This window comes from Typopeltis vanoorti, chromosome 3, assembly GCF_054136105.1.
Source record: "Typopeltis vanoorti isolate ZY-2024b chromosome 3, IOZ_Tvanoo_1.0, whole genome shotgun sequence".
Taxonomy (NCBI): Eukaryota; Metazoa; Arthropoda; class Arachnida; order Uropygi; family Thelyphonidae; genus Typopeltis; species Typopeltis vanoorti.
Genome location: NC_143551.1, coordinates 171,353,456 through 171,380,496, shown reverse-complemented (window position 1 = coordinate 171,380,496; position 27,041 = coordinate 171,353,456). Strand labels below are relative to the sequence as shown.

General features: G+C 38.4%; 1 protein-coding gene across 5 annotated transcripts in view; it reads right to left on the bottom strand.

Moving 5' to 3' along the window:
- LOC150108743 (twitchin-like) overlaps positions 1 to 27,041 on the bottom strand; it is a 2,666,638-nt gene that overhangs the window by 2,443,749 nt on the left and 195,848 nt on the right. For all 5 annotated transcript variants that reach the window (XM_090390962.1, XM_090390961.1, XM_090390964.1 and 2 more), the window contains 2 exons: positions 19,923 to 20,133; positions 13,088 to 13,178 (listed from right to left, as the gene is read on the bottom strand). In XM_090390962.1, the coding sequence (XP_090247088.1) occupies positions 13,088 to 13,178; positions 19,923 to 20,133 (302 nt within the window). The remainder of the gene's footprint in view (positions 1 to 13,087; positions 13,179 to 19,922; positions 20,134 to 27,041) is intronic.

The following is a 27,041-nucleotide window of genomic DNA, read 5'->3' as shown; positions in this document are numbered from 1 at the left end:
TTGCTGCAATAATGAGAAGGACACTGACCAGCAGAGATAAAACAGTTATCATTCTGTTGTATAAGACTCTGATTAGACCACACTTAGACTATTGTTCTCAGATTTGGTCCCCAAGATTTGATGGGAATAAATTAACTGTGGAAAGGGTACAAAGGCAGATAACAAAGATGGTTTTCAGGACTGTACAATATTAGTTATGAGGATCGCTGAGGGAATGTGGACTACAGAGTTTGGTAGATAGAAGAAGAAGAAGAAGAAGAGGCGATATGATTGAGACTTTTAAGCTGTTGAGAGGTGGTTACAGGGTTGACACTGTGGATTTCTTTCACTTGGTCGAACAGCATGAAGGAGTGATGACAAGGGGGCCATCTCTGGAAGTTATGAAAGGAAACTGGGAGCAAGAAAGTTAGGAGTGGTTTCTTTGCATGGAGGCTGGTTGAACCATGGAATGCATTGCCTGATAGAGTGGTGAGAATGAGAACAGTCAATGAGTTTAAAGAGTGGTATGATAGACTTTGTGTTTCCTAAGAGGGACCTCCCATGATGAGTCTTTTGACTCCATGGAAGCCTGGATGATGATGATAATAATAATAATAATAATCAGCAGCCACCAACAGGATCACATCTCACTCAGGATTGATGCTTGGACAAGAAAATTTAGACTAAAGCGATCATCTACGTTACTATATGATCAAGAAATTAGAAAACAGATTGACTTAGGGCACCTATCCATTGAAATAAGCAAGGAGCCATTCTTTTCCACTATTCTACCAAAAAACACAATGATAAACTTTAATCTCTTTGAACCTTGTTCAAAAAAGGATTTACAGCAACAAAATAAAAGGATTGACACTATATGTATCACTTAAATAACCCAAAACATGTCATTGCCTACACTGATGGATCACTTGATGAAGCACTCAACCAAGGAGGTTTAGGGGGTTTTCTAACTCTACCTGGAGGTGAGGAAATGCAAATCAAAACCACAGCTGGCAAAATAGCTTCAAACTTCACTTGTGAATTAACAGTCATACATACAGCTCTAAAATTCTATCTCTCAAATCCAGTAATAAACATTAGAGAAGGAATAACAATCTACAGTGACTCAAAATCTGCACTTGAGGCATTAAGAAATGGAAAAATAAAACTCACACAGGAAATTCATGAACTACTAACAACCTTAAATTTGAAAAATAAGAACTGCACACTGCAATGAATAACAGCCCATGTAAATATTGAAGGCAATGAAAAAGCAGACAGACTAGCCAAAGAAGCAAGATATTTACCTCAAAAATTACACCCACTATCACTAACTGATGGTAAATCTGTCGCCAAAACAAACTGTTTATTGGTAAAACAAACTATCAAGAATAAGAATGAAATCAGTGAAATTAATGAAAATAGAGAAATAACCACAATCATCACCAGACTAAGGATGGAACATTTTAAAGGCATGAAAATTCAGCCAGATGGTAGTAGGAGCTATGAAACATGCAAAAACTGTCCAGAAGTTGAACTAACACCTTCCATATTTATTCTTGTCCAGCAGTTGCTGCTACTCTACAGAAAATTGACAATAACCCTAGAGAAAAGCACTACTCCATCAAAGTTCAACAGATTGCCAAAGCAGTTCGACAGATCCACGGTCATATCTAGAAGCTCTTCAATGGACTCAACAATAACAACAACACTTTAAAAGTCTCGATCAAATCACATCTCCTTCTTCTATCTGCCAAACTCTGTAGTCCACATTGCCTCAGCCGATCCTCATAACTAACATTGTACAGTCCTGAAACCATCTTTGTAATCTGCCTCTGTAAACTTTCCACAGTTAACTTATCCTCTTCAAATCCTGGACCAAATTTGAGAACAACAGTCCAAGAGTGGTCTGATAAGGCCTTTATACAATGGAATGGCAACTCTTTTATCTCTGCAGGTCAGCATCCTTCTCAGTATTGCAGCAATCCTCTGGGTTACCACCTTTGCAACATGCTCACTGAATTTCAGTTTTCTATCAATCATCACCCCCAGATTTCATCTCCCCCTACTTCCTCTAGTACAGCTTCTTCAAATGAGTATGCTGCCTCCCATCTGTGTATCCCAAACTTCAAGACTTTACATTTTGCTACATTAAACTGATCCCCATTCATCTGCCCAGTTTATTCAAATCCTCATGAAGGGCAGCCAAATCTGCACTACTAATAATAAACCTTCCTAGCTTCACATCATCTGCAATCAACTGAATATCCCCCTGCAATCCACTGACAATGTCATTGATATAAAGGTCAAACAATACAAGTGCTGAGCCCTGTGGGACCCCACTTTTAACTTTCTGCCTCCTTGATATTGCCCACCATACACAACTGTCAGGATACTTAAGGATATGTGACACATATAAGGATATGGTCACATATACAGATATGTGACCCTTCCCATAATGCTTTGCATTATGGGAAGGGTAAATACCCAGACAGGTTTCAACCTTCATTGAGGTCTCTTCAATAGTGGCAATGCTGTATTGGCATACAGCATTGCCATCCATTCAGCTGTATAGCCGATGCCAATGAAGTTCTAACTGAGCCTTGGCTATTGCTGTTACTCTCCTGCCATGATCAGAGCTTTAGTAGCTCATAACGCCTTATCCCTACGCTGTCCTCTACAGATAACGAGGAAGATGAAAAGCATTCTTGCTTCACCCCTTTAAGCCAGTCCTTATAAGGAGTTAGTATCCCAGAATTTCAGTGATACTGAAATTCGGTGATACTAAGATTGATAATTCGGTTTCTGGGTCTGGCCCCCACTGAAGAGGCCTTGGTTTTTGGCAAGATAAGTACTTTTGCTTTCTTTCATTTGTGTTTCACTTTAATTTATTTTACTGGTGCTAGTGGCAGTTTTGTACCCACTAGCACTGGTTTCTTTTAATAAATATTAGGATTGCTGGTAGTGCAGTTAATATCTGCATTACGGGATTACTTTTAGCGGCATCACGGCCGCCATTATTTCTGTATCACAGGATTATTTTATTCTCGGTCTTACAACTGAGAGTTTTTTTTTTCTTCCAATTAAACACAGAAGTTATAGTCTTTTTCCCACTTGGGATAATGGTATCATTCCTCCAAGGGTGCAAACTCTATGAATTGAAATTCCAGGATGTGAAAAAGTGAGATGGGTAACTAAGGTTTTAAAAGAGATAATCGGTGCAAACAAGATTTATTCTTTCATCCCTTACTGTGGAGTGAAATATTTAATTGTAGTTAAAGATGTGGAAACAAGGGACAAACTATTACAGGGTTTTGCTTTTGAAGGCAGCACAGTTATTCCTGTAATGGTCGGGAGCCAGGTAAAAACAGTAAAAATCGAAAGATTTCCAATGAAATATATACAGAATAGTAATGAAATTCTTATAGACATTTTTGAAATGGGGTAAGATTAGTAATATACGAAAGGGTTTGTCAAGTGAAGATTCAAATTGGTTTTCTAGTGATGTCACCTTCACGATGGATATGAAGATGCCCTTACCAAATTTTGTGAACATCACTACAACCCAAGTTATGGGAAACTATCCCTGAGTACAACATCATTGTACTCAGGGATAGTTTACCATGCCTTGTTGCAGTTCATATGATCACTTAGGTAGTAACTGTCCAAAATCGAAATGTTTCAACTGCATGGAGATCAGACATATTGCTAATCAGTGCCTCAAGCCCTGTCAGAAATGTGAAAGTTCTGAACACTGCATTACACCTGTCCTTTTAGAATTTTGCGGAAAGAGTGAGAGCTCCTAGAGCCAATTAGAACACCATATATATCAGAGAGGCATAATGAAGTGTTCCCGAATCTTCAAATTCAGTCTAGTAAAGATGGCGCTTTTAAGCAAACTACACTTGGTAAAATCACAAAAAGTGCACGACCAAATCAGTTAGAAATTAGCCCCAAACTTCCAGATCTGTAGGAGCAACTTTTCCAGTCAAATACTGATGGAACATCAGTTGAAATTACCAATAATGAACCCAAAATAACAACTGAACAGGTACACAATGAAATGCAAAAACATTCAACTGTTCTACAAGGAGAAACTGGAGAAGAAATAGAAAAGCAAATAAGACAACTGAAAGAACTCAATATTCAGACAAGATCATCAAAAAGGATCTGATTTTCCCTTTCAGTCATTTCCGATCATAGGTGACTTTGTAGGCATTGCCCACCAAGTATTCCTGGTGAGATTTTTACAGGGCAGTTCACCATTGCTTCCCCAACCCCCCCAATTTTTTCTGGGCTCAGGACCGGAATATGGCTGGGATGTATTCATGACTGTAATCCATGTGTATTCATGGGGCTGGTTTGCCTGTTCTGGGGGACAAAAAACCAGAGTTTCCAGGTGAAAAAATCCCTTACCTCTGTATGAGACTGGCTAACTCACCTTTTAGTTGAAAGAGACCAGATAAAGATTCCTCACATCATGGATGGGAATTGAACCCAGGTCTTTCCGACCAAAGGGCTTCGTCTATACTGACTGAGCTATGGAAACTTTATCAAAAAGGAAAGACGAATTAATAAAAAAAAATTGAAGATAAAAAAAAATTAAAAAAAAGAACTACAACTAAAAGAAAAAGGAAGTAATAAAAAATGTAAAGATGGAGAAGGCTCTGGATCATTAAATGAAAACTCGTCAGGCTCAGAAGAGTTTATGGATTATGAAGAACAACCAGCTCATGCTAATAAAGAAAAAGCAAGAGATACAATTAAAGAAAAAATATAAAGTTTATTGATTCAAAGTTTTCTCGGTACAGTTATTATCTACATGAAAAGAAAATAACTAGCTTACAAATCAAAAATGATAGCCATGAAATTGAAGTAATGGAAAGCAACTGTAAAAAAAACAGAAAACAGTTTACAAGAAGCAGGTTACACAACTGCTTCTTCACAGATTGAAAACCTCATTGGGTTCATCCAAAATTTAGAAGTTAAAGACTTACCAGTGACATTTCAATAATCATAGCATCTCTTTTCTGCATTGCCTCATTAAATGTACGAGGATTCCATAGGCAAATTAAACAAGAAACTATATGGAAACTTATGCTACGCCAAAAAATCAGGTTTTTGTTTCTCCAAGAAACATACTTCTGCAGATATAAAGATATAAAAAGTTTAACAGATAGATATCCACTTCTTTCTTATTGGAGCTTTGGACGATTTGACAGGTCTGGAGTAGGAGTTCTTATTCTTGCCCCCCCCCCCTTGGGTCAATCTGTAATATCCAAAGGGATGCAGAAGGGAGAATCTTGACAATAAACTGGAAATACTATGGATGTGTAATAAGGTTTATAAATGTTTCTGCTCAATCCAATGGAACAGTTAGAAGAAAATTCTTCCAGGAATTGAAGACATATTTATATGGTTCCCACTACATCATAGCAGTTGGAGACTGGAATTGTATTGATAACCCCACATTAGACAAAATAGGGAGACACCCCAGGAGTGGAAAAGTGGAATATACACAGTTAAAAATATGTCTTGACAATGCTCAACTAGCAGACATATGGAGGATTCGCAATACTAATCTCCAGGCATACACATACATGAATCAATGTATTGGTACTCGTATTGATCGAATTTATATCTCTTCGTCCTTTATAAATAGGATAATTCAGATAAAACATCTTGACATCACTATGTCAGATCATAATCGAGTTATACTTAAGTTCCACTACATGGAAAAAGTAGAGATCTCTTCTGAACCATGGAGACTTCCACCAAATTTTCTGTTGATGTTTTCAACTAAATTCCAGACCCTCTGTTTGAATTGGAATAATGTTACCTGGAATTGAGATGTGTGGTTAAAATTCAAACAAGTAGTAAAGCAAAATATGATGGAATGGGGAAAAGAACAGGCTTTCCTCAAAAGGAAAAAGTTGAAAGATCTGTATAATGAGAGAAGCTGGTTTGTAACAAACCAGTGCAATGGTATAGAATGTAACAACATCATTAGAAACATTAACATAGAGATAGAACTGGAAAGGCAGAAACAAGTAGAAGAAAGAAATTTTAAGATAAGAATACAACAGCACTTAGCAGATAGTCCTTCAGCTGCATTCCTCAATAGACAATTTACAAAATTTCGCAAAGAAAATACTATCACTCAAATCTGTGTTGATGAAGAAGACATGTCCACCACTGAAGACATACTTGACTCCTTTCAAAAACACTACAAAAATCTGTTTGAAGACAATAGTACTATTTCGAATTATAACTCTTAGAACATTAATGGCTTTCCTGTTCATATCCAAGATGGGCTTGACAGACCCATTACAGCATCTGAAGTTACCACAACCTATAAAGACTGCCAGACAAGAAAATTCCCAAGACCTGATGGTCTAGGGATAGAACTTTATCGTGAGGCCTGGGATTTTATTCTTCCCATTCTAGTTACACTATTTAATTCCTTTCTCTCATCAGGACACATACCAAGTGAATTTGTAGTAAGCCATACTGTCCTCATTCCTAAACCAAATTGAGATCACACCTTAATCAGCAGCTGGAGACCTATTTCTCTATCTAATACTGACTACAAGATATTTTTCAGTATTATCAATAACAGGATCAAAGTGGGAATGAAATGTATAATTAAAAGCACACAGATGTATGGAGTACCAGATTGAGCAGTAGAATTTAATCTATTTCTGCTACGTGATCTAATCCGTTTAGTTAACACGAAAAAGCACAGTCAATGGCAGTGCTATCAGTAGACCTTATTCAAGCATTCGATAATGTCCGGCATCCCTTTCTATTCCACATCCTCCAGCAAATTGGTGTAGGTAAAAAGCTGCTATCTGTTATCAAAGTAGCCTATGTCAATTCAACCACCTGCCACCTAGTTAATGGATTCCTGTCAGACTCAGTAAAAATTCAAAAAGGAGTCAAGCAAGGTTGCCTCTTAGTCCACTGCTCTTTGCATTGGTTCTTGAACGTTTCTTACAACATGCTAACAATACACATGCTGTGCGAGGAATAACAGTTCTTTCAACTAAAACAGAAAATAAGGTACTGGCATATGCCGATGATGTAGTTGGAACTTTGAAGGATAATGATTCCATATATATTTTTTTGGTATTTTGGAAAAATTCAGCAAAAGCAGTGGATTAATTATTAATGCAGACAAGAAAATTAAAAGTTTATAGAAAGTGAGATCTTGGAGGCATTCCTTTTGGACTAACTCCAAAGAGAGAACCCCTCATTATACTTGGAATTTCCTTCTCCACTTACCCAATATTACCCAGTCCAAGAACTTATATAACAAGAACTTGGAAATGTTAGAAGACTGGAAAATAGGGATGCTCGCCTTTTCTTCTAAAGCCATAGCACTCAAAACCATAATCTTTCCTGCTCAGTTGTGCATAATAAATATTACAGGCATCACAGAAGCTGAAGAAAAGCAATTATATAGTAAACCTCTGCAATTTTTTTGGTCTAGCCGATACCAAGAAGTTAAAAAGGAATTTCTTCAACTATCAACGAAGCATGGAGAATTTGAACTTCCAGTCTTAAAATTCTGCAGAATCAGGGAAACTAGAGTTAAAGGGGGGGGGGTAGATTTGCAGACTTTAGGGAGACAGTTGAGTGTATGAATGTGTGTAATATGCCCGAGCGAGTACGAAGGACAACAAATCAGAATGGGATAGTTAGTATAAGGCACCAAAATAGGGATGGGACAAATGGGCTTCTGCAATTCATGTATACTAATGCCAAAAGTATTAGGAAAAAGAAGGAAGAATTTTTGGCCTTGGTTGACACTTCAAGGCCACAGGTTATTGGCATTAGTGAAACACGGCTGACAGAAGATGATATAGCTAGTGGGATTGAATGTGAGGAGTATGGTGCATTCAGGAGTGACAGGGAGAATAAAAAGGGGGGAGGAGTGTTATTGATGATAGTTGATGAGCTGCAGCCAAGGAGAATAGAATTGGAACTGCAGGATAGAGAAAGGAACACATTTGAGGCTATTTGGTATGAGATTGAGACTAGCAGAATTACATATACAGTTGGGTGCTGCTATGGACGGTGATGGAATAGATGGTGGAGATAGAATGCATAAGCAAATAGAAGAAATGAGTGAAGGAGGGTAATTATTATGGGAGATTTCAGCTATGGTAACATTGACTTGAAGGAGGAGACGACACAAGGGAGGAAGGAATTGGATTTTATGCGGTTATTAAGGGATAACTATCTGTGACAGCATATAATGGAAAATACTAGGGGTCAGAGAGTGCTTGAACTAGTAACTGCATCTGAGAATTTGGCTGTAACGAATATGACCACGTTGCCACCTGTTGGTGAGAGTGATCATAGGATATTGACTTGGGAGGTGGCCAAAGGTGTGGAATTTACAATTAAGACAGGGCACATGTGGAATTATCAGGCTGGTAAGTATGACAAGCTTAGAAGTTTGATTGGTTCAGTGCGTGGCTCGTAAAACTGCAAGGGCTGGATGTCAATAGAGCATGGGAAGTGGTCAGGGAGCATTTGCAGGAGATTGACTGATTGTATACCTACGGCTGGTCAGAATAGTGAAACAAGTAAGGGTTAAATGGATGAATAACACCATTAAGCTTGAGTTGCAAAAAAAGAAACAACTGTGGAGGGAATTTAAGGAGAAAGGTGACTGGCAGGCACATGAACGGTATAAAGCACAGGTCAGAAGGGTAACGAGTGTGGTAATTAAAACAAAAGCGGATTATGAAAGAACATTAACCATGCAGGCTAAAGAGAATCCAAAGCAGTTTTTTCAATATGTTGCAAGTAAAAGAAAAAAATGTATATAGCTGAATGATTTTAAAGAATGCCGACGGTAGGGATGTAACCAAATCAGTTGATATAGTGGAATTACTGAGTGAGCACTTTGCAAGAGTATATCATCCAGGTGGTGACATTGCAGGAATGAATGAACCAATAGATTATACGGAATTGTGGTGAATGAAGTGGAGATGAATAGTCTATTACAAAACCTCAATGTCAATACATCTGTGGGATTGGATGGTATACCGGCTCATGTCATACATGAAGCAGCTAAAGAATTGTAAGCGCCCTTGACCATTTTGTTTAATTTGAGTCTTGAGTCTGGGTTAGTCCCGAGGGGATGGAAAGAGAGGAAAATAGTTCCACTGCAAAAAGAAGGTTCAAAGACTGCTGTTGTAAATTACCAACCGATCAGCATATCAGGAATCATTGTCAAAGTCTTGGAGAAAATAGTCAAGAGGAAATTAGAGGATTGGATATATGAAAATGGGATACTGTATGGGGGACAGCATGGTTTTGTGAAGACTGGATCATGCCTCAGTAACTTGCTCAAGTTTTATAACATAGTGACAGCTGAACTGGATAAGGGTAATGGGTTTACAGTGATACTGCTTGACCTGGCTAAGGCCTTTGACAGGATACCACATGGAAATCTAATCTGTAAACTGCAACATATGGGAATGGATAAAGGGTTGGTGAGATGGATAGGAGGGTGGTTGATGGAGAGATATCAGAGAGTAGCTTATTCAAGAGTAGAGTCCAAAAGATGGCCTGTGACTAGTGGTGTGCTGCAGAGTCTGTTCTTGGACTACTGCTGTTTAATTTGTTCATTAACAATATAGGAAAGGATCTAAGAGGAATGGTTCATTTGTTCGCTGATGATGCAAAGTTGGGTAGGGCAATAGTGAATGCAGAAGATATCAAAATCTTGCAGGATCATTTGGATAGATTGGAGGTCTGGGCTAAGGAGAATGAATGTCAATTTAATGTGACAAAATGTAAGGTTATGCATTTTGGGGTGAAAAGATTAGCAGCAGTATACCACATTGGTGGAACTGTACTCCGGGAGATTGATGAGGCTAGGGACTTGGGAGTGTTGGTGGGTAGGGAGATAAAGTTTAGGGGGCACATTGCAAAAGTGGCTAAATCAGCTCATCAAATCACTTTGGTTGCTGAAGAATACTTTGACGAGCAGAGATAATCAAGTTATTGTTCCTCTGTACCGAGTCTTGATAAGACCTCATCTCAACTACTGTGCCCAGATTTGGTCACCTAGGTTTCTTCTTGATGGGGAGGAGGTGGAGAGGATACAGAGACGAGTGACCAAGACGATACAGGTCTATGGAATGAACCTTATAAGAACAGGTTGAAGATTTGTGGGTTTCAGAAATTGGTTGATAGGCAAAAAAGGGGTGATATGATTGAGACATTCAAATTACTGAAGGGTTTCTATAAGATTAATTCAGAAGATATTTTTGAGAATAGGATTGGTGGTGGGGGGACTAGGGGGACCATACATGGAAGCTGGGCAAGAGTGTGGTTATCAAGGGTGTTAGAGCTAGGTTTTTTTACTTGGAGAGTAGTGAATAAGTGGAATAATCTGCCAGAGTCTGTTGTGGGTGCCATGACTGTGAATGAGTTCAAGGCGAGATATGGTAGATACTGTGTGAATGTTGAATAGTTGCTCTTGACATGATATTAATGCCTCCCTCGATGAGTCTATCGACTCCTTGGAGTTGCCCATAACAATAATAATAATAAACTTAATTTTCCCAAGCAACACACACACACTTGTAAAGGCTGGCTGAAACTCACTGGCTAGAGCTACTTTGACTGCGTATGGCCTTATGTTTAAGATGACGTGAAGGGAGCAGAAATGGCAATTCACGTGCATGAAATCATAGTGCTGCAGTGAGGACCTGGAAGCTCTGAGAACCGAGCAAGCCAAGGTAGCTTTGACTAGACGAGCAAGTATCGGCCTTCGATACACAATGCAAAGCTCAATTATTGCCGCGCAAGCTTAAGATGTTTTCTGTCTACAAAAATAAAAGCCTAAATGGAATGCTTATAAATGCATGCATTTATTAACAAATAAATATTACTTCTTTCTCAATTAATGAGCTTGCGCAGCAAGCATAGCAAGCATGGAAAATTTACTCCTGCTCAGATTAATGTTAAAATCGGTTTGAACACTGTCTTTTATACAGCTAATTTAGTGTTTTGACTAAATTAGCTGTCCTCTCTTATTCCACATAAATTTATTCAGTTGACTTTATACCAGCTTTGTTGATTCTGTTGTCTCTTTCGATATTTAATTTACCATCTTCACTAAAAATTTTGCCTAAGTAGCTGAAATGTTTCACTTGTTCTATAGGTACTCCAATCACAATGCAGTTAATATTGTCAATGCTTCTGCCTATTTTCATTGTCTTTGTCTTCTTATTGCTGATCTTCATGCCATATCTATTACAACAGTTATTCAATTTAGTCAGGGAATCTTGCAGACTTCTAGCGGATTTATTAGAAGTATAACATCGTCCGCATAAAGCAAAGAGCTGACATTAACATCCCCAATTTCGATATCAGGTTTAATACCACAAATGGGATGTACATTATCCCAGAGGTGATAATGTACATCCTTGTCTGACACCAGATTAATGTTAAATTCCTGTACTTCTTCCATGTATTGGAAGACATGTATAATGCCTTCCAATGGATTCCATGCATTCCATGGACATGTATAATGCCATTCCCATAATGCATGGCATTATACATGTCCGGAAGGAGATGTGTTTTGCATAATGGGATACTAATTCCAGTTATGTGAAGTCATACTACCATTGCCACGAGTTGCCCCAGTCCTGAAAGATGCTATAGGCACAAACTTTGTTTGCTTACACTCGAATAAAGGATTAAACTAAATATATAATTTATAGTATAACCAAGTGAAAAAACTTCCAACATCTACTTCAAGTATGGATATGATATTTCCTGCCTTGAGGTAGAAAAAGTTCACTAACTTATCTCAATAATATCACCTCTTCACCTATATACTAAGCTCTGTAGCCACATTCTTCCCTTAATCTGTCCTCATACTCAACGTTTCAGATTCATGAGAAGGTCTTAGATATTTGCCTGTGCACTCTCTATAAACAACCCAAATTTTTCATTCCATGGAGGTCTAATGTCGATAATAATCACTCTTTGCTTGTAAAAGGTTCAACACGATGGGATTAAAGTATAATAACATTTTATGAAGTTAATCTTCATTCATTTAAACATTTAAAAAAAAAAAAAACAGATTTGAACATAGATATTACTAAAATAGCAACAAAGATTACCTCTTTTATGTAGGCTTCTGTAGTTGAGAACATAATGAATTATAATTCAGGTATTTAACCACATGCAACACTTCATAGTAAAAAACATTTATTCAAACACTTAACCAATTCCATGAAACAGCTGGGTTACACATTATCAGGAGCAGTGAATAAAATGAAAAATAAAGCTAAAAGCAGATAAAGATTCATGCAAATATATGGAAAAAAACAACATCACTAACAATGGAATGTGCATATGTGCTATGTGGACACTTGGTGGTAGGTGGAAATGGAGATGGTAGTGACATTATACTGACATCTCTGTGCACTAGATATTTCATGAAAAAGAACTAGACTTGGTATAATATCATGCTTCAGATGATGCTGAAAGCTGAATCATGAGACAGTCATTTATACTTAGTCATTTACCTGTGCACTTTCTCTAAACCACGAGTCTTTCATTCCATGGAGGTCTAATCTTGTTGAATTCCCCCACAGAGAAAGGGGAAAAAAGTGCTTTACTATGGATTCTATCGTGCATTGTTTGTAACCATACAAAAAAAAAGGGATTATTAATGTCAGAATACAGCAAAGTAGTCTAAAGTTACTTAATTTGAAAAGACTGGACTGTAGGTTTATAATTTATTTGTGAACTGTCGAAATGTGTCTGAAGACTCATTGTTGGAGATGGAACATTCACATACCACAATAACAATGATAACTTGAATTGAAGATATTCAGCATTGAAGCTCTCACAACCCCTCTGGCAACACATTCTACTCATTCACCACCTGGTGAATGAGTGGAATGTGTTGCAATTACATCACTGCATTTGTTGTAAATAATAACAACAAATGTTGGATGACATTTGTTGTTATTATTTACATATAGCATACTTTTAATCAACAGGACTCTAAAAGAAAAAGTATCTCTATCAATCATTATGCAAACAAAGAATATTTCCTTCTAATTACCTTGGAAGTTAAGAGCAATATTAGCATTACTCTCTCCCAGTTCATTTACTGCATTACAGCGATAGTTGCCACCATCTTCTGTTGTAGGGTCCTAAAATATAAATATAAATCAATAAAATAATATCATAAAAATTGATATTTATGATATTCATGTTCTTAAATTCATGTTCTTCACCTTCTTAAAGGCATTTACTAATTTATGGTGCAGCAAATACATTCCTTGATTTCTCATTACACTTAGGCACTATTTTATTACTTTCACTTCAGAAAAAGAATTCCTGAACTATTTTAAAATATATTTAGGCAGATGTAAAAGTTTTTTTTTCAGTTGGTTAAAAAGTATGCTAGACAAGAAATGATATTCCTGTTTTAACCATTTATCCAAGTGTAAGAAAACAAAGTATGTGCATATAGCCAGTCTACTTGTATACAGAGTGTTCACTACCCAGTGACCCCTTCCCATAGCACATAGCAATATACACATCCAAATGGAGGAGTGCCTTACATAATGGGCTACTGAGGCAAATAATATAAGTCAACAAAGGCAACAACTCTTGTATACAAGTAGACTAATAGTGAAAGTACTTCATGCCCATATCTTGTTTACTCATGCATAGGTAAAGGATTAAAAGAATATAATGTCTAGTGTAGTATAATTTATATTTAGGCAGTACTATTAAGATATCCAGTTGGATATTAAGGCAGACATACAAGGAGACTTGTGTGTCTCCCTGACTTCCTTGAGTTTGTTGTCATTTTCAAGGCAAAGCTAATGAGAAGACTAGAAATAACTAATTAAAGCTAAAAATGAAACTAAGTGTATAGAATGGTTGTAATGTGGGGGGAGGGAATAAAACTATGGCAAGCTCACTGTGGAGTAAAGGTGGACAGGAAAATATGTTGCAGAAGTAGATACGGAAAGCAGTAATGAATGTTCATGCAAGAGAGTCAACATTAAGAAAAGATGCATTTAGACACATATGCGGGTCAGTTGGAAATGAGAGAAAACAAGATAACCCATGATATGCAGTGGAGAGTCAAGATCTGGTGTAATAAAATCATAGCTGATAGGTAACATTCTGATCAAAAATATCCAGATGCCTGCTCATCGCAGCTCTCACTCTAATATGAAGTTGGTCTACCCTTTGTTGCTATAACAGCCTTTAATTTTCTGGGAAGGTTTCCACTAGATTTTGGTATGATGCTGCAGTAATTCCTTTCTATTCTTCTCGAAGAGCATCAGGAATGAATTACTACCCTGAACTGCTATCCTGACATTGCCTTCTAGAAGGCAATTCAGGATATCTCACAGTCAACATTCCAATTCATCCCACTAGTGTTCAATGGGACAGAGATCAGGGCTATGTGCAGACAATGCAACAATGCCCCCATCTACAAAGCACAGATCTCATTTTGTGTGCAGGAGCAATGTCATGCTGACCCAAGAAAGGGCCTTCACCAACTATTTGCCATACATTTGGAAGCACAGAACTGTCTAGAATGTCATTATGGGCTATGGCATTAAGACTCCCATCACTGGAACTAGTAGCCCCAGCCTGAATTATGGAAAACAACCCCACACCATGATGTCTCTTCCACCAAACTTCACAGTTGACACAACACATTCCAGAACGTTGAGTTCTCCTGTCATCTGCAAACCCAGGCTCATGCAGTCAGACTGCCAGATGGTGAAGCATGATTCATTCAACCACAGAATGCATTTCCACTGCACCAGGGTCCAATGGTGGCAAGCTTTACACCACTCCCATGAAGTTTGCCATTGCCCTTGCTGAGGCTAGGCTCGAGTGTGAACTTGGAAACCCACATCTTTCTGCTCCTGATAATGCTAGCACCCCCAAATGGCATGATGCAAGAATCAAAAGTGGAAAAAATTGTAAGAATGAATGATAGCAAAAGTTGGACGCATGTTGGACCTAAAGTACGGAAACACAGAAGGATGAATGAGAGTGAAAGTGAGAAGAGAGGGTCGCGAGTTAGAAAATTAGAAAGATTGAATGAGAGAGAGAATGTGATGCGAGATTCGGAAGTTGAATATTGGATTGGATGAGGCAAGAGATGAAATGGATGTGGAATGAAATTAAGAAAATTAGGGTAGAGTGGCGTTGTATGGCGACTAAATTATTAAAGGTGTGCTGGATGATAGGATGCACAACATATGTTCTCCAGGTGGTAAAATGAGTAGAGTAATTGAGGCAGTCGATATGAGAAGGGAGCAAGCAAAGGAATTGATGTTTTTAATAGGTATGAATGATTTGACAGAGGACAAAGAGCACGTCAGAATGGATATCAGGAGGTTGCTTAGAAGGATATAAGAGAATAGTGTGACAGGAAGGGTAGTCAGCATGTTGCCTTGGTGAGATGAGGTGGAGAGCAAGGATTATGAATGATCTGCTAGCTGAAATGTGTGAGGAGACGGGAGTACAGTTTGTTAATGTACTGAATGAGTTGGAAAGATGAAGTGAACTGTATGGGAGCGATGGACTGCATTTGAGTGGCTATGGTATGAGTCGCGTGGAGAGACTGCTGCTGGAAGGTAGAGAAGTGAGTAGAGAGAATGAATCATATCAAGTGGGAAGTGATGTGGAAGAGAAGGAGAGTAAGACAGGAGAGATTGAAGATGTGGTTTTGAATGGGGAAGCGAGTGGTATGAGTATAGAAAATGAGAAAAAGGGTGTGCAAGAGGAGCAGGGAAATGGGGAGGCTCAGGGTGGACAAGGGTACACAGCGCAGATCGTTGTGTTTGTATACAAATGCTAGAAGTATAAGAAACAAGGCAGATGAAATGCTTGCACTAATTGAGTCGGTTCACCCAAAGATTGTCAGAATAAGTGAGACATGGTTGGAAGAGGACAACATCCTGACAGGAATAGAGATGGAAGGGTATGATGTGTTTCGTGAGGATAGAAGAGGTAAAAAGGGAGAGGGAGTGCTATTGATGATAGAGAAAGAGTTATGTCCATACAAAGTAGAGATGCAAGAGGGAAATAGTGCCAGTGGTTTTGAGGCAGTATGGTGTGAGATAGAAGTGAATGGAATCAAATACTTGGTTGGATGTTGTTATAGACCAGGTAATGTGGATGGTTTTGATAATGAAATGTATAATCAAATTAGTCAAGCAAATAGGAAAAGGGTGATCATTATGGGTGATTTTAATTATGGCAATATAGACTGGAATGATGAGATTGCAACTGGAAGTAAAGAAAATGAGTTTCTTGACTTTTTAAGGGATAACTCCTTCAGACAGGATGTAACAGAGGGCATGTAAGGATTGAGGATCTTGGATTTGGTCATCTCATCAGAGAATGTAATTATAAATGAGGTGTCAAACCATCCACCAATTGGTGAGAGTGACCATGAGGTGATTACCTGGTTGGTTGCAGGCAGTGTGAGGACCTTTATGAGAAAAGGATATATGTGGAACTATAAGAAAGGGGGGGGATGATTATGAAGAGCTCAGGAGACAGCTTGCAGGTAGAGCATGAAATGAGGAGTTAGCTGGAAAAGAGATCAATGCAGCTTGGGAGATTTTCAAAAACTATCTAGTAGATGTAATGTCTAAATGTATTCCAAGGGTGAGAAGGTTAAATAAGGTAGGTAGGTGTGAGATGGATGAATAAAGAGATTAAGCATGTGATACAGAGAAAAAGGGCATTGTGAGGCAGCATAAGAGAAGTGGAAATAACCAAATCCATGAGGTCTACAAAGACCAGGCAAGGAGGGTGACTTGGTTGGTGACTGAGAGGTATGAACAGGAGGTATGAACAGCAGTTAGCTAACGAAGCCAAAAAGAGTTCTTTTCGGCTTCGTTAGAAGAATCCTAAGGAGTTCTTTCGATATGTAGCCAGCAAAAGAAAGAATGATTATGGAAGGATGACATTGATTGGAGAAAATGGTATAAAAACAGCTGCTGCAGAAGGTGTGGTAGAGATACTTAATGAGCAGTTCATAAAGGTCTTTCAATCTTGTGAATGTGACTTCATGGAGGGAGTGAGAACAGTTGATGATGGGGAGGAGAGACTGACTGAAAGTGAACAACAGGTATATGGGGAGTTGAGTAAACTGGCTGTTAATAAGCCTGTGGGACTTGATAATATATCATCACATTTTCTGAAGGAATGTGCCACAAAGTTGACACCTGCCTTGACATTTTTTTTTAATATGAGTCTTGCACTCTGTCAAGTTCCTAAAGAGTGGAAAGAGGGAAAGATTGTGCCACTTCATAGAGGAGGTGATCGAACTCAAGCATCAAACTATAGGCCTAACCATGTGTCAGGTGTTGTGGTTAAGTTGTTGGAGAAGCTTGTGAGACCTAGGATCCAGAGTTGGGTTGACAACAATGGTATTATCTTTGATAGACAGCATGGATTTGCTAAAGAGAGGTCATGTTTTAGTAATCTACTTACTTATTACAATAAAGTGACTGCTTCCTTGGACAGAGGAGAAGGATACACAGCAATATACTTCGATTTCGCAAAGGCTTTTGATAGAGTACTTCATGATACGTTGACAGTCAAACTAGAGCAGATGGGGTTGGATATTAGATTGGTGCATTGGATTGGAGACTGGCTATCTGATAGGTGCAACAAGTTGTGTATGGGGGAGTGATATCCAGGAAAAGGAAAGTCACTAGTGGAGTGCCTCAGGGGTCTCTTTTAGGGCCATTACTGTTTAACGTGTATATTAATGATATTGGTGAAGATTTGGATGGAGATATTCAGTTGTTTGCAGATCACGCAAAGTTGGGGCAAACCATGAAGAGTAGTCAAGATGTTGTAGCCTTGCAAGAAGACTTGAATAAATTGAGTGATTGGACATGGAAATGGAGATGGGAGTTCAATGTTGCAAAATGTAAGGCTTTAAAATTTGGAAAACAAAGATGGGATGCAGAATTTATGCTTGCTGAGGATATAATGTTGGTGGCAGAGGAAATAAGAGATCTGGGGGTGATAGTGGATAAGGATCTGAAATTTAGGGGACACATCGCCAAAATTGTGAAGACAACACAAAGGCTTCTGGGAATGATGTGGAGGACACTGACATGTGGAAGTAGGGAGATTCTTGCTACATTGTATAAGGCTTTGATTAGGCCACACATAGACTATTGTGCCCAGATTTTGTGACCTCTTTTCTGAACGATGAAGAGATCTTGGAAAGGGTCCAAAGGTGACTGACTAAGGTCAGTCACCTTTCTGACTCTGGAATGTCGAGTATGAGGAAAGATTGAGAAGATATAATTTGCAGAGTCTGTTGGACAGGAGGAAGAGGGGAGATATGATAGAGACCTACAAGTTGGTAAGGGGTAGTTATAGGATCAATGCTGGAGAAGTTATACTGAAAATAGTGGGAGATAGGGGTAGGACTAGAGATCATCCCTGGAAACTGTATAAACAGGGTATGAGTAGGGGAGTGAGAGGCACGTTTTTTTTTCGTACAGAGTTGTAAATGATTGGAATGCCTTGCCTGAGAGTGTGGTGTCTTCAAGGAGTGTGAGTGTGTTTAAGACATGGTATGATGAGCTGTGTGTGTGCACTAAAAGGACCTTCCTGATGAGTCTTTAACTCCATGATGTCTTGGGATAATAATAATAATAATCTCTGCAGGTCAGCATCCTTCTCATTATTGCAGCAATCCTCTGTGTTACCTTCACCACCTTTGCAATATGTCCCCTAAATTTCAAGTTTCTATCAATCATCAACCCCAGATCTCTTGTCTCCCCTACTTCCTCCAGTATAGCTCCTCCAATAGCGTATGCAGCATCAAATCAATGTGTCCCAAATCAAGATCTTGCATTTTGCTGCATTAAACTGATACCCCATTCATATGCTCATCTATCTACCTTATTCAAATCCTCCTGCAGGACTACCACATTTGCATTATTACTTATAACCCTTCCCAACTTCACATCATCTGCAAATAACTTAATATACCCCCTGCAATCCACTGTCAATGTCAGTGATATAAAGGTTAAAAATATAGGTCCCAATGCTGAGCCCTGTGGGACCCCACTTGTAACCTTCTACCTCCTTGAAACTGTCCCATCATACACAACTCTCTGATGTGAGTTGATGTGGCTTCTTTTACTGAAGGGCTCTCTTAAAAACAATATATATATAATAATTATTATAATTATGTGACACCTCCAGGGAGTCCAAAGAATCATCGAGGGAGAGTGTGCCAACAACATCGAACGATTGAACCCCTTCCAACTACTAATAGTTCTCAAATTTGCTTAACTTATTGCATGCGCCATTAGTAGCAGAGGCTCTACCAATCAATCAACCTTTGCTACATAAGAAGATGTAAAATCTATAGCACATTAGTGCCATGTATAGGAAAGTGGTTAGGAAGAAAGAAGGAACCTACAGCTATTTTCCTTGTATTACAGTGATGTTCATTACAAAGTACATCATTTGAATTATATGTCTAAATGTTTATTTGCTCAGATTTGTCATCTGACTGATTTATAACAGAAATAAATCTGATTTCCTGAAAGAATAAACCCTATCACCTCCATCTATGGCTAAGTATCTTAGTCTTCTGTGAAGAATGCTATGCTTAGAAAATTGCTCTTGTAAGTAATAATGAACCTGAACTCAGTTCACTTTACTAAATGATGCAGTGTTAAGAACTCTTTAAATACTTCTAGGAATCTTATTGCAGACCGAATGAACTCAAAGCAATTTTTTTTTTTTTCATTTCCTGACTTCTTTCTGATTATTGGAGAGACCATACATTTCAATTAATTATCACAATGACTTGATTCATTTAATATTATATGAAATTTAAAAAAAGTAATAATAATGATAACTCTTACCCTGATTTCTAAAAATAACAGATAAGTATCATTTCCCATTTCCTTCTTTTTTGGTTTATGTCGTTTTCCATCTCGAATTTGTTTAGTGCCATGATACCATGCAATTTCTGGAAATGGGCGTGCTTCTAAAATGCATTCCAAAATCAATGATTCCCCCTCTTGACGAATTGTAGGTTTTTTTGGAAACCTTGGAGCTTTTCCTTCAGGAACTCTGTCATAATTAAATACATTGATATTAGTGCACAGGCATTACTACTTGTTTAATTTCTGTTAATTATTTAATTCTTAAATATCCATTGTTGATACAATTTTTAGCTAAAATTAGAAAAAAAATTATTTCCTGTAGTGCAAAGTAAGAAATCAGAAAAATAAAAATTATCTTTAGTCTCAAGGCTTTACAATTATCTGTATTTTTATGTTCTAAAATGAAATGCATTAAAAAATAATGAATATCTAATTGGTGTTTGTGACAAATACTGTGTAACATGTATCAAAACAAATATAAAAGTACATAAAAATATATGATTTTTACATTTTTAGTTTCAGTTTCCTTTTTTTTTTAAGATATCTTGAATCATAGAATGGCTACAGCACAGATGAATGAGAAAGAGTAGTTAGTGCAACACATTCAAAACTATACTCAAAACATAGAGACTGATTAGAACTAGTGAGTTTAAGGAAGATGGAACTTATATATGGAGGAGATGTTTACAACTGAATGGATTCAGACTTAGGTATTCTTGAGAAAAGATTATATAATGAATTCAGAAATGCAGATGCAGAAGAAAATAGATTATTCAAGGGGGAATGCAGGTGAGTGTCAGTCCAGGCAACCAAGAAGTGAATGGGAGAGAAACTGCATGATTCTGAACATAGCTCCCCTTAACTTCAGTAGAATAATCAACACAAGGCATGAGGGATAAAGGGAGTATTGCAGTTTACATATATCAATGCCAGAAGTATACAGAATAAAGGAGAAGAGATTTTGACACCAGATAGATCAACTTCGCCTAATGTTATAGGCAATGGGGAGCTGTGGGTGACTAAGGATGATATAATCAAAAGGATAAATGTAAGTGATATAGTAAAATTTAGAGAGGATAGAGAGAACAAAATGGAAGGAAGGCTTTTGTTAATGATACAGAAAAATTAAGGCCAAGATAAATTAAAGTCGGCCTGGTTGGCCGAGTGGTTAGCGTATCCGCTCTCCAGCCAAAAGGCTACGGGTTCAAATCCTGCCATGGGCATGGATGTTTGTGATTGCCTGTGAAAATACTAGTGGTGGTGGTGGTCAGCTGTAGATGGCATTGGCGTATATCATGAAGGTAGTTGCGTTTGGTGGAGATGGAGAGTTGTAGAGTATGTGCCTTCCCTCGATGAGTCTTTGGACTCCCTGGAGGTCTTACGTAATAATAATAATATAAAATGAAAAGTAGAAGTCTATCAGGAGGACAGAGCTGCAGAGAGGTGGATGATTCGTTCCAAACTCATTCCATCATTTCAAACTCCTGATATTGTCTTAGTCACTCATCTCTGCACCCTCTCCAATGTCTCCACATCACATTGAAAACCAGGTGACCAGTTCTGAGCACAATAGTTCAAGTGTGGTATGACCAGTGCCTTATACAGTGACACAACCACTTCTTTATCCCTACATGTTATCATAGCAGCACTACAATGTGTAGCATCTGCAACACTAGCAATATGCCCTCTAAACTTCAGTCTACTATAAACCATCACTTCCAAAACTCTAATCTCATCCACTTCCTGCACTACGTCACCATCAATATAGTGCAGATGTAAGGAATAGAATTTCTGCACTCCAAAATGCAACACCGTGCACTTCTTGATATTAAAACTAAAACCACTCCTGTGTCCAAGTAATAAGCTTATTCAAATCTTCCTGAAGGGAATAAACATTAGGCAATGGTACTTGTAATTCTTCGTAACTTTGCATCATCAGCAAACAACTGAAGATCCCAAGTAAATGTACGTGATATATCGTAATATATTGTTTACAAACAAGTTAAATAGCAGGGGCCCCCAAGAACAGAACTGTGGGACATGACACTGGTTAACCTTTCTTTTTTGATACACTGCTCCATCATACATAACGTGCTGGTATCGTTCAGAGAACCAATCTCTGATCCATCTAACAATATACTATCTATTCCCATCGTCTGCAGCTTGTACACCAACTTATCATGTGGTAATCTTTCAAACACTTTTGCAAAGTCTAAGAATAACATTTTATATGATTCTCCCTTATCTAACACACTTGTCACCTTATCATAAAATACAAGAAAATTACTAAAACAGGACTTATCCTTTACAAATCCATGCTGACCATCATAAAGAATACTATGTCCATCAACACAATTCTGTATTTGTTTGCTCACACTTGGATAAAGGATTAAACTAAATTTATTATACTGTATTCCATTCCTTACCAATCTCTCCAACACCTTGACCATAACCACAGTTATACAGACTGGCCTATAGTAGAAGACTTCTTTCTTGGAACCATGCTTGTGGAGTGGTACTATTTTGCCTTCTTTTCACTTTAAAGGAATCCTATCCACTGCAAGATATGCATTAAATAACCAGGTCAAAGTCATAGCCAACTGTGGTTCACATTCCTTAAGAATACGTGGTGATATGTCATCCATTCCCATGGCCATATTAACATATAACCCAACCAACATCTGATTCTTTCACTTCCAATTCTTCTAATACTTGCCTCTCATCTATATATTGCACAGCATCATTTATGCCAGTATGATATACACACTGATAAAGTACTCGTTCAGTATTTCCACTATATCTTTTGCTAGTAGCAGAGTTATACGTTGGTCATACATAACTGGTAAGTAGTTTATGGAATTAACAATGCACATAAAGTATATTAATTAAAGGTAACTTTAATGAATAACGTCTATATTTCGGCAACGTCATGTTGCCATCTTCAGGAACATAAAGATATGGTATGTGCATGCGGGCACTAACAAAACCAAATGAGGAAGAAAGCAAGAAACTAATATTGTTCCTAAAGTCCTAATGGTGCCCTCTGGCGGGCTAATTTGGTTGTCTTGGCAGTTGGGCTGAAGTTCTCATAATGTAATTCTCCCAAATTTGGGGTAGTTTCATGCACCCAAATTTGTTGGGGTTAGGAATGTTTTTTAGAGCTGCTGATGATTCCTTGAATAATCTTTCGTATTTAAACTTGCTGCGGTGTATTATTTTTGTTTTCTTCCAACGGATTCTATGGTGGGTATCTCAGGCACGATGTGCCAGCCCAGAGTGGCTGTGCTGGTGAAACCGGATGTAGTCTTGGTGTTCTGAAATCCTGATATTTGTTCTTCTGCCTGTTTGGCCAAAGTAGGACAATTTGCAGCTTCAAGGGACCTGGTATACACCAGGTAGGTCTAGGGAAAGTGGTTGGATTTTGGTAGAGCGGATAAGGGATGCCAACTTTTTAATGGTCTGTAACAGGAAGTACGGTCATATTTTTTGAGGATATTGGTTATTTTCTCAGAGGTGCCCTGCATGTAGTAGATGGCGATAGATTTGGTGCAATCTTTCTTGTGGAGGGGGGGGGGGTTGTGGTTTATGGGTTGTAGTATTTTTTGGATTTTTTTGGGGTTATAGCCATTGGCTAAGAAAGTGTTGTGGATGTGGTTTAGTTCAGTAGTTAGGGCCTTGTCATCTGAGCAGATTAATTTTGCCCTGTTATATAGTGTTTTTATAACCTCATATTGTTGTGAGGGGGGGGGGGGAAATTGCTGGGGAATGTATCTGCCAGTATGGGTGGGTTTTCTGGAAACAGAAAAAACCAAAGATCCATCAAGCTGCTGAGTGATTAAAGTGTCTAGGAAGGGGAGGGCGTTGCTTTCCTCTTTTTCTAAGGTTAACTGGACTCTGGAGTGTTGGCTGTTTAAGTGTGTTAGGAAGGAGTGGAGTGTTGGCTGTTTAAGTGTGTTAGGAAGGAGTGGAGTGAGTCTGAGCCATGTGGCCAAATAGCAATCACATCATCCATGTAACGAAGACAAATTGTGGGTTTTTGTTGGGTGGAGTTTAAGGCTTTCTCTTCAAAGGTCTCCATAAAAAATTGGTCAAGGGTGGGGAAAGTGGTGAACCCATGGCTGTCCTCTCCATCTTTTTTTAGAACTTTCCTTGCCAAACGAAATAGCCTGAGTTCATTGTGAACTGAAATAGGGCTGAGATATCAGGAGGAAACTTGGCTTGGATGAGCTTTAGGATTTCTTTGAGTGGGACATTAGTGAATAGGGAGAAGACGTCAAAACTGACCATTATGTCAGTGTGTTGGAGCGAGAGGTTTTCTATACTGGCCTTAAAGTGGGCTGAGTTTTTTTATGTGTGATGGTGTATTGCCAGTATAGTGTGTGAGCGTTTTGGCTAAATGGTTGGCTAATTTATATGTGGGGGAATCAATACCATCCAGTATGGGACGTAATGGCACATTTTGTTTATGTATTTTTGGGAGTCCATATAATCGGGGAGTCTAGAGTTATAAGGTTTTAGTTTATTAGTGACTTCTACAGGCTAAGAAGTGACCTTCTTAAGGAGTCTGTGGAAAGTTCTAATCTGAGAGCTGATAGGATTATATTCAATAGGGAGGTAAGTAGTATGGTCTAGTACTAAAGCATTAAGCTTGCCTTTGTAGTCCTTTTGATTTAGCACCACAGTGGCGTTTCCCTTATCTGCTTTGGTGATTACCATTTTTTTGTTATTCTTCATTTCTTGTAGGGCTGCATATTCATCTTTGGATAAGTTGGTTTTAGGAGGTTTGGCTTTAGTGAGAACACCGACTACATCCAGTCTGACGTTGTTGGCGATATGGTTAGGAAGGTTGCGAATTCCACGTTCTATTTGGATCATGATTTCTTCGGCAGATATTCTTTTAGTAGCTAGGGCGAAATTGTGACCACGTGCAAGTGCTGTGAGTGCTTCAGGCTTTAAAACTACCGATGAGAGGTTGACTACAGCATTGAGTGGTGGCTGTGGTAAGGAAGAATTCTTTATCAGGTTTTCATATTTTTTCAAGTGCCGACATCGTATTTTTTCGAATTCTTTTCTTACCGATGCACATGAGACATCATGAAGTATCGTCCAAAGATCGTGGCCAAGTGTATTCGAAAGCTCTTCTTCTAGCGCCCAAAAGGTTTTGTTTTCGTCGGCAAGGAGAACACGTGTTGCGGTAATTTGTTCTCTTAACAGGGCGAAGCTAGTGCGATTATAAATGTGCAGAGCTTTCTGTGAAGTAAAACGGTGCTTCAATTTAACGCAATTAGGGATTAACTTGTTATCCCGGCAGCGTTTTAGGAACGTCAGATAATTTAGTTGTCTGGATATCTTCAACTTCATTTTGCCGTATTGACAGGCCTTTCGTGCGATGGAATCTCCATGGATGATCATAATTCTAGTAGCAAGGGTTATACGTTGGTCATGCATAACTGGTAATTAGTTTAAGGAATTAACAATGCATATAAAGTATATTAATTAAAGGTAACTTTAATGAATAACTTCTATATTTCGGCAACGTCACGTTGCCATCTTCAGAAACATAAAGATGTGGAATGTGTATGCAGCCACTAACAAAAGCAAATGAGGAAGAAAGCAAGAAACTAATATTGTTCCTAAAGTCCTAATGGTGCCCTCTGGCAGGCTAATTTGGTTGTCTTGGCAGTTAGGCTGAAGTTCTCATAATGAAAGTCTCCCAAATTTCGGGTAGTTTCATGCACCCAAATTTGTTGAGGTTAGGAACGTTTTTTAGAGTTGCTAATGATTCCGTGAATAATCTTTCGTATTTAAACCTGCTGCGGTGTATTATATTTGTTTTCTTCCAACGGATTCTATGGTGGGTATCTAAGGCATGGTCTGCCAGCCCAGAGCGGCTGTACTGGTGAAACCGGATGTAGTTTGGTGTTCTGAAATCCTGATATTTGTTGTTCTGCCTGTGCAGCCACTCTGAGCTGCAGACCATGCCTTAGATATCCACCATAGAATCCGTTGGAAGAAAACAAAAATAATACACCGCAGCAAGTTTAAATACGAAAGATTATTCAAGGAATCAGCAGCAGCTCTAAAAAACGTTCCTAACCTCAACAAATTTGGGTGCATGAAACTACCCCAAATTTGGGAGAATTACATTATGAGAACTTCAGCCCAACTGCCAAGACAACCAAATTAGCCCGCCAGAGGGCACCATTAGGACTTTAGGAACAATATTAGTTTCTTGCTTTCTTCCTCGTTTGCTTTTGTTAGTGCCCACGTGCACATACCATATCTTTATGTTCCTGAAGATGGCAACGTGAAGTTGCCAAATATAGAAGTTATTCATTAAAGTTACCTTTAATTAATATACTTTATATGCGTTGTTAATTCCGTAAACTAATTGCCAGTTATGTATGACCAACGTATAAGTTGCTACTAGAATTATGATCATCCACGGAGATTCCATCACACGAAAGGCCCGTCAATACAGCAAAATGTGGTTGAAGATATCCCGACAACTAAATCATCTGACGTTCCTAAAACGCTGCCGGGATAACAAGGTAATCCTTAATTGCGTTAAATTGAAGCACCGTTTTACTTCACAGAAAGCTCTGCGCATTTATAATCGCACTAGTTTCGCCCTGTTAAGAGAACAAATTACCGCGACGCATGTTCTCCTTGCCGATGAAAACAAAACCTTACGGGCGCTAGAGGAAGAGCTTTCAAATACACTTGGTCATGATCTTTGGACGATACTTCATGACGTCTCATGCGTATCGGCAAGAAAAGAATTCGAAAAAATACGAAGTCGGCACTTGAAAAAATATGAAAACCTGATAAAGAATTCTACTTCCTTACCACAGCCGCCACTCAACGCTGTAATCAACCTCTCGTCGGTAGTTTTAAAGCCTGAAGCACTCACAGCACTTGCACGTGGTCACAATTTCACCCTAGCTCCTAAAAGAATACCTGCCGAGGAAATCATGATCCAAATAGAACGTGGAATTCGCAACTTCCTAACCATATCGCCAACAACGTCAGAGTGGATGTAGTCGGTGTGCTCACTAAAGTCAAACCTCCTAAAACCAACTTATCCAAAGATGA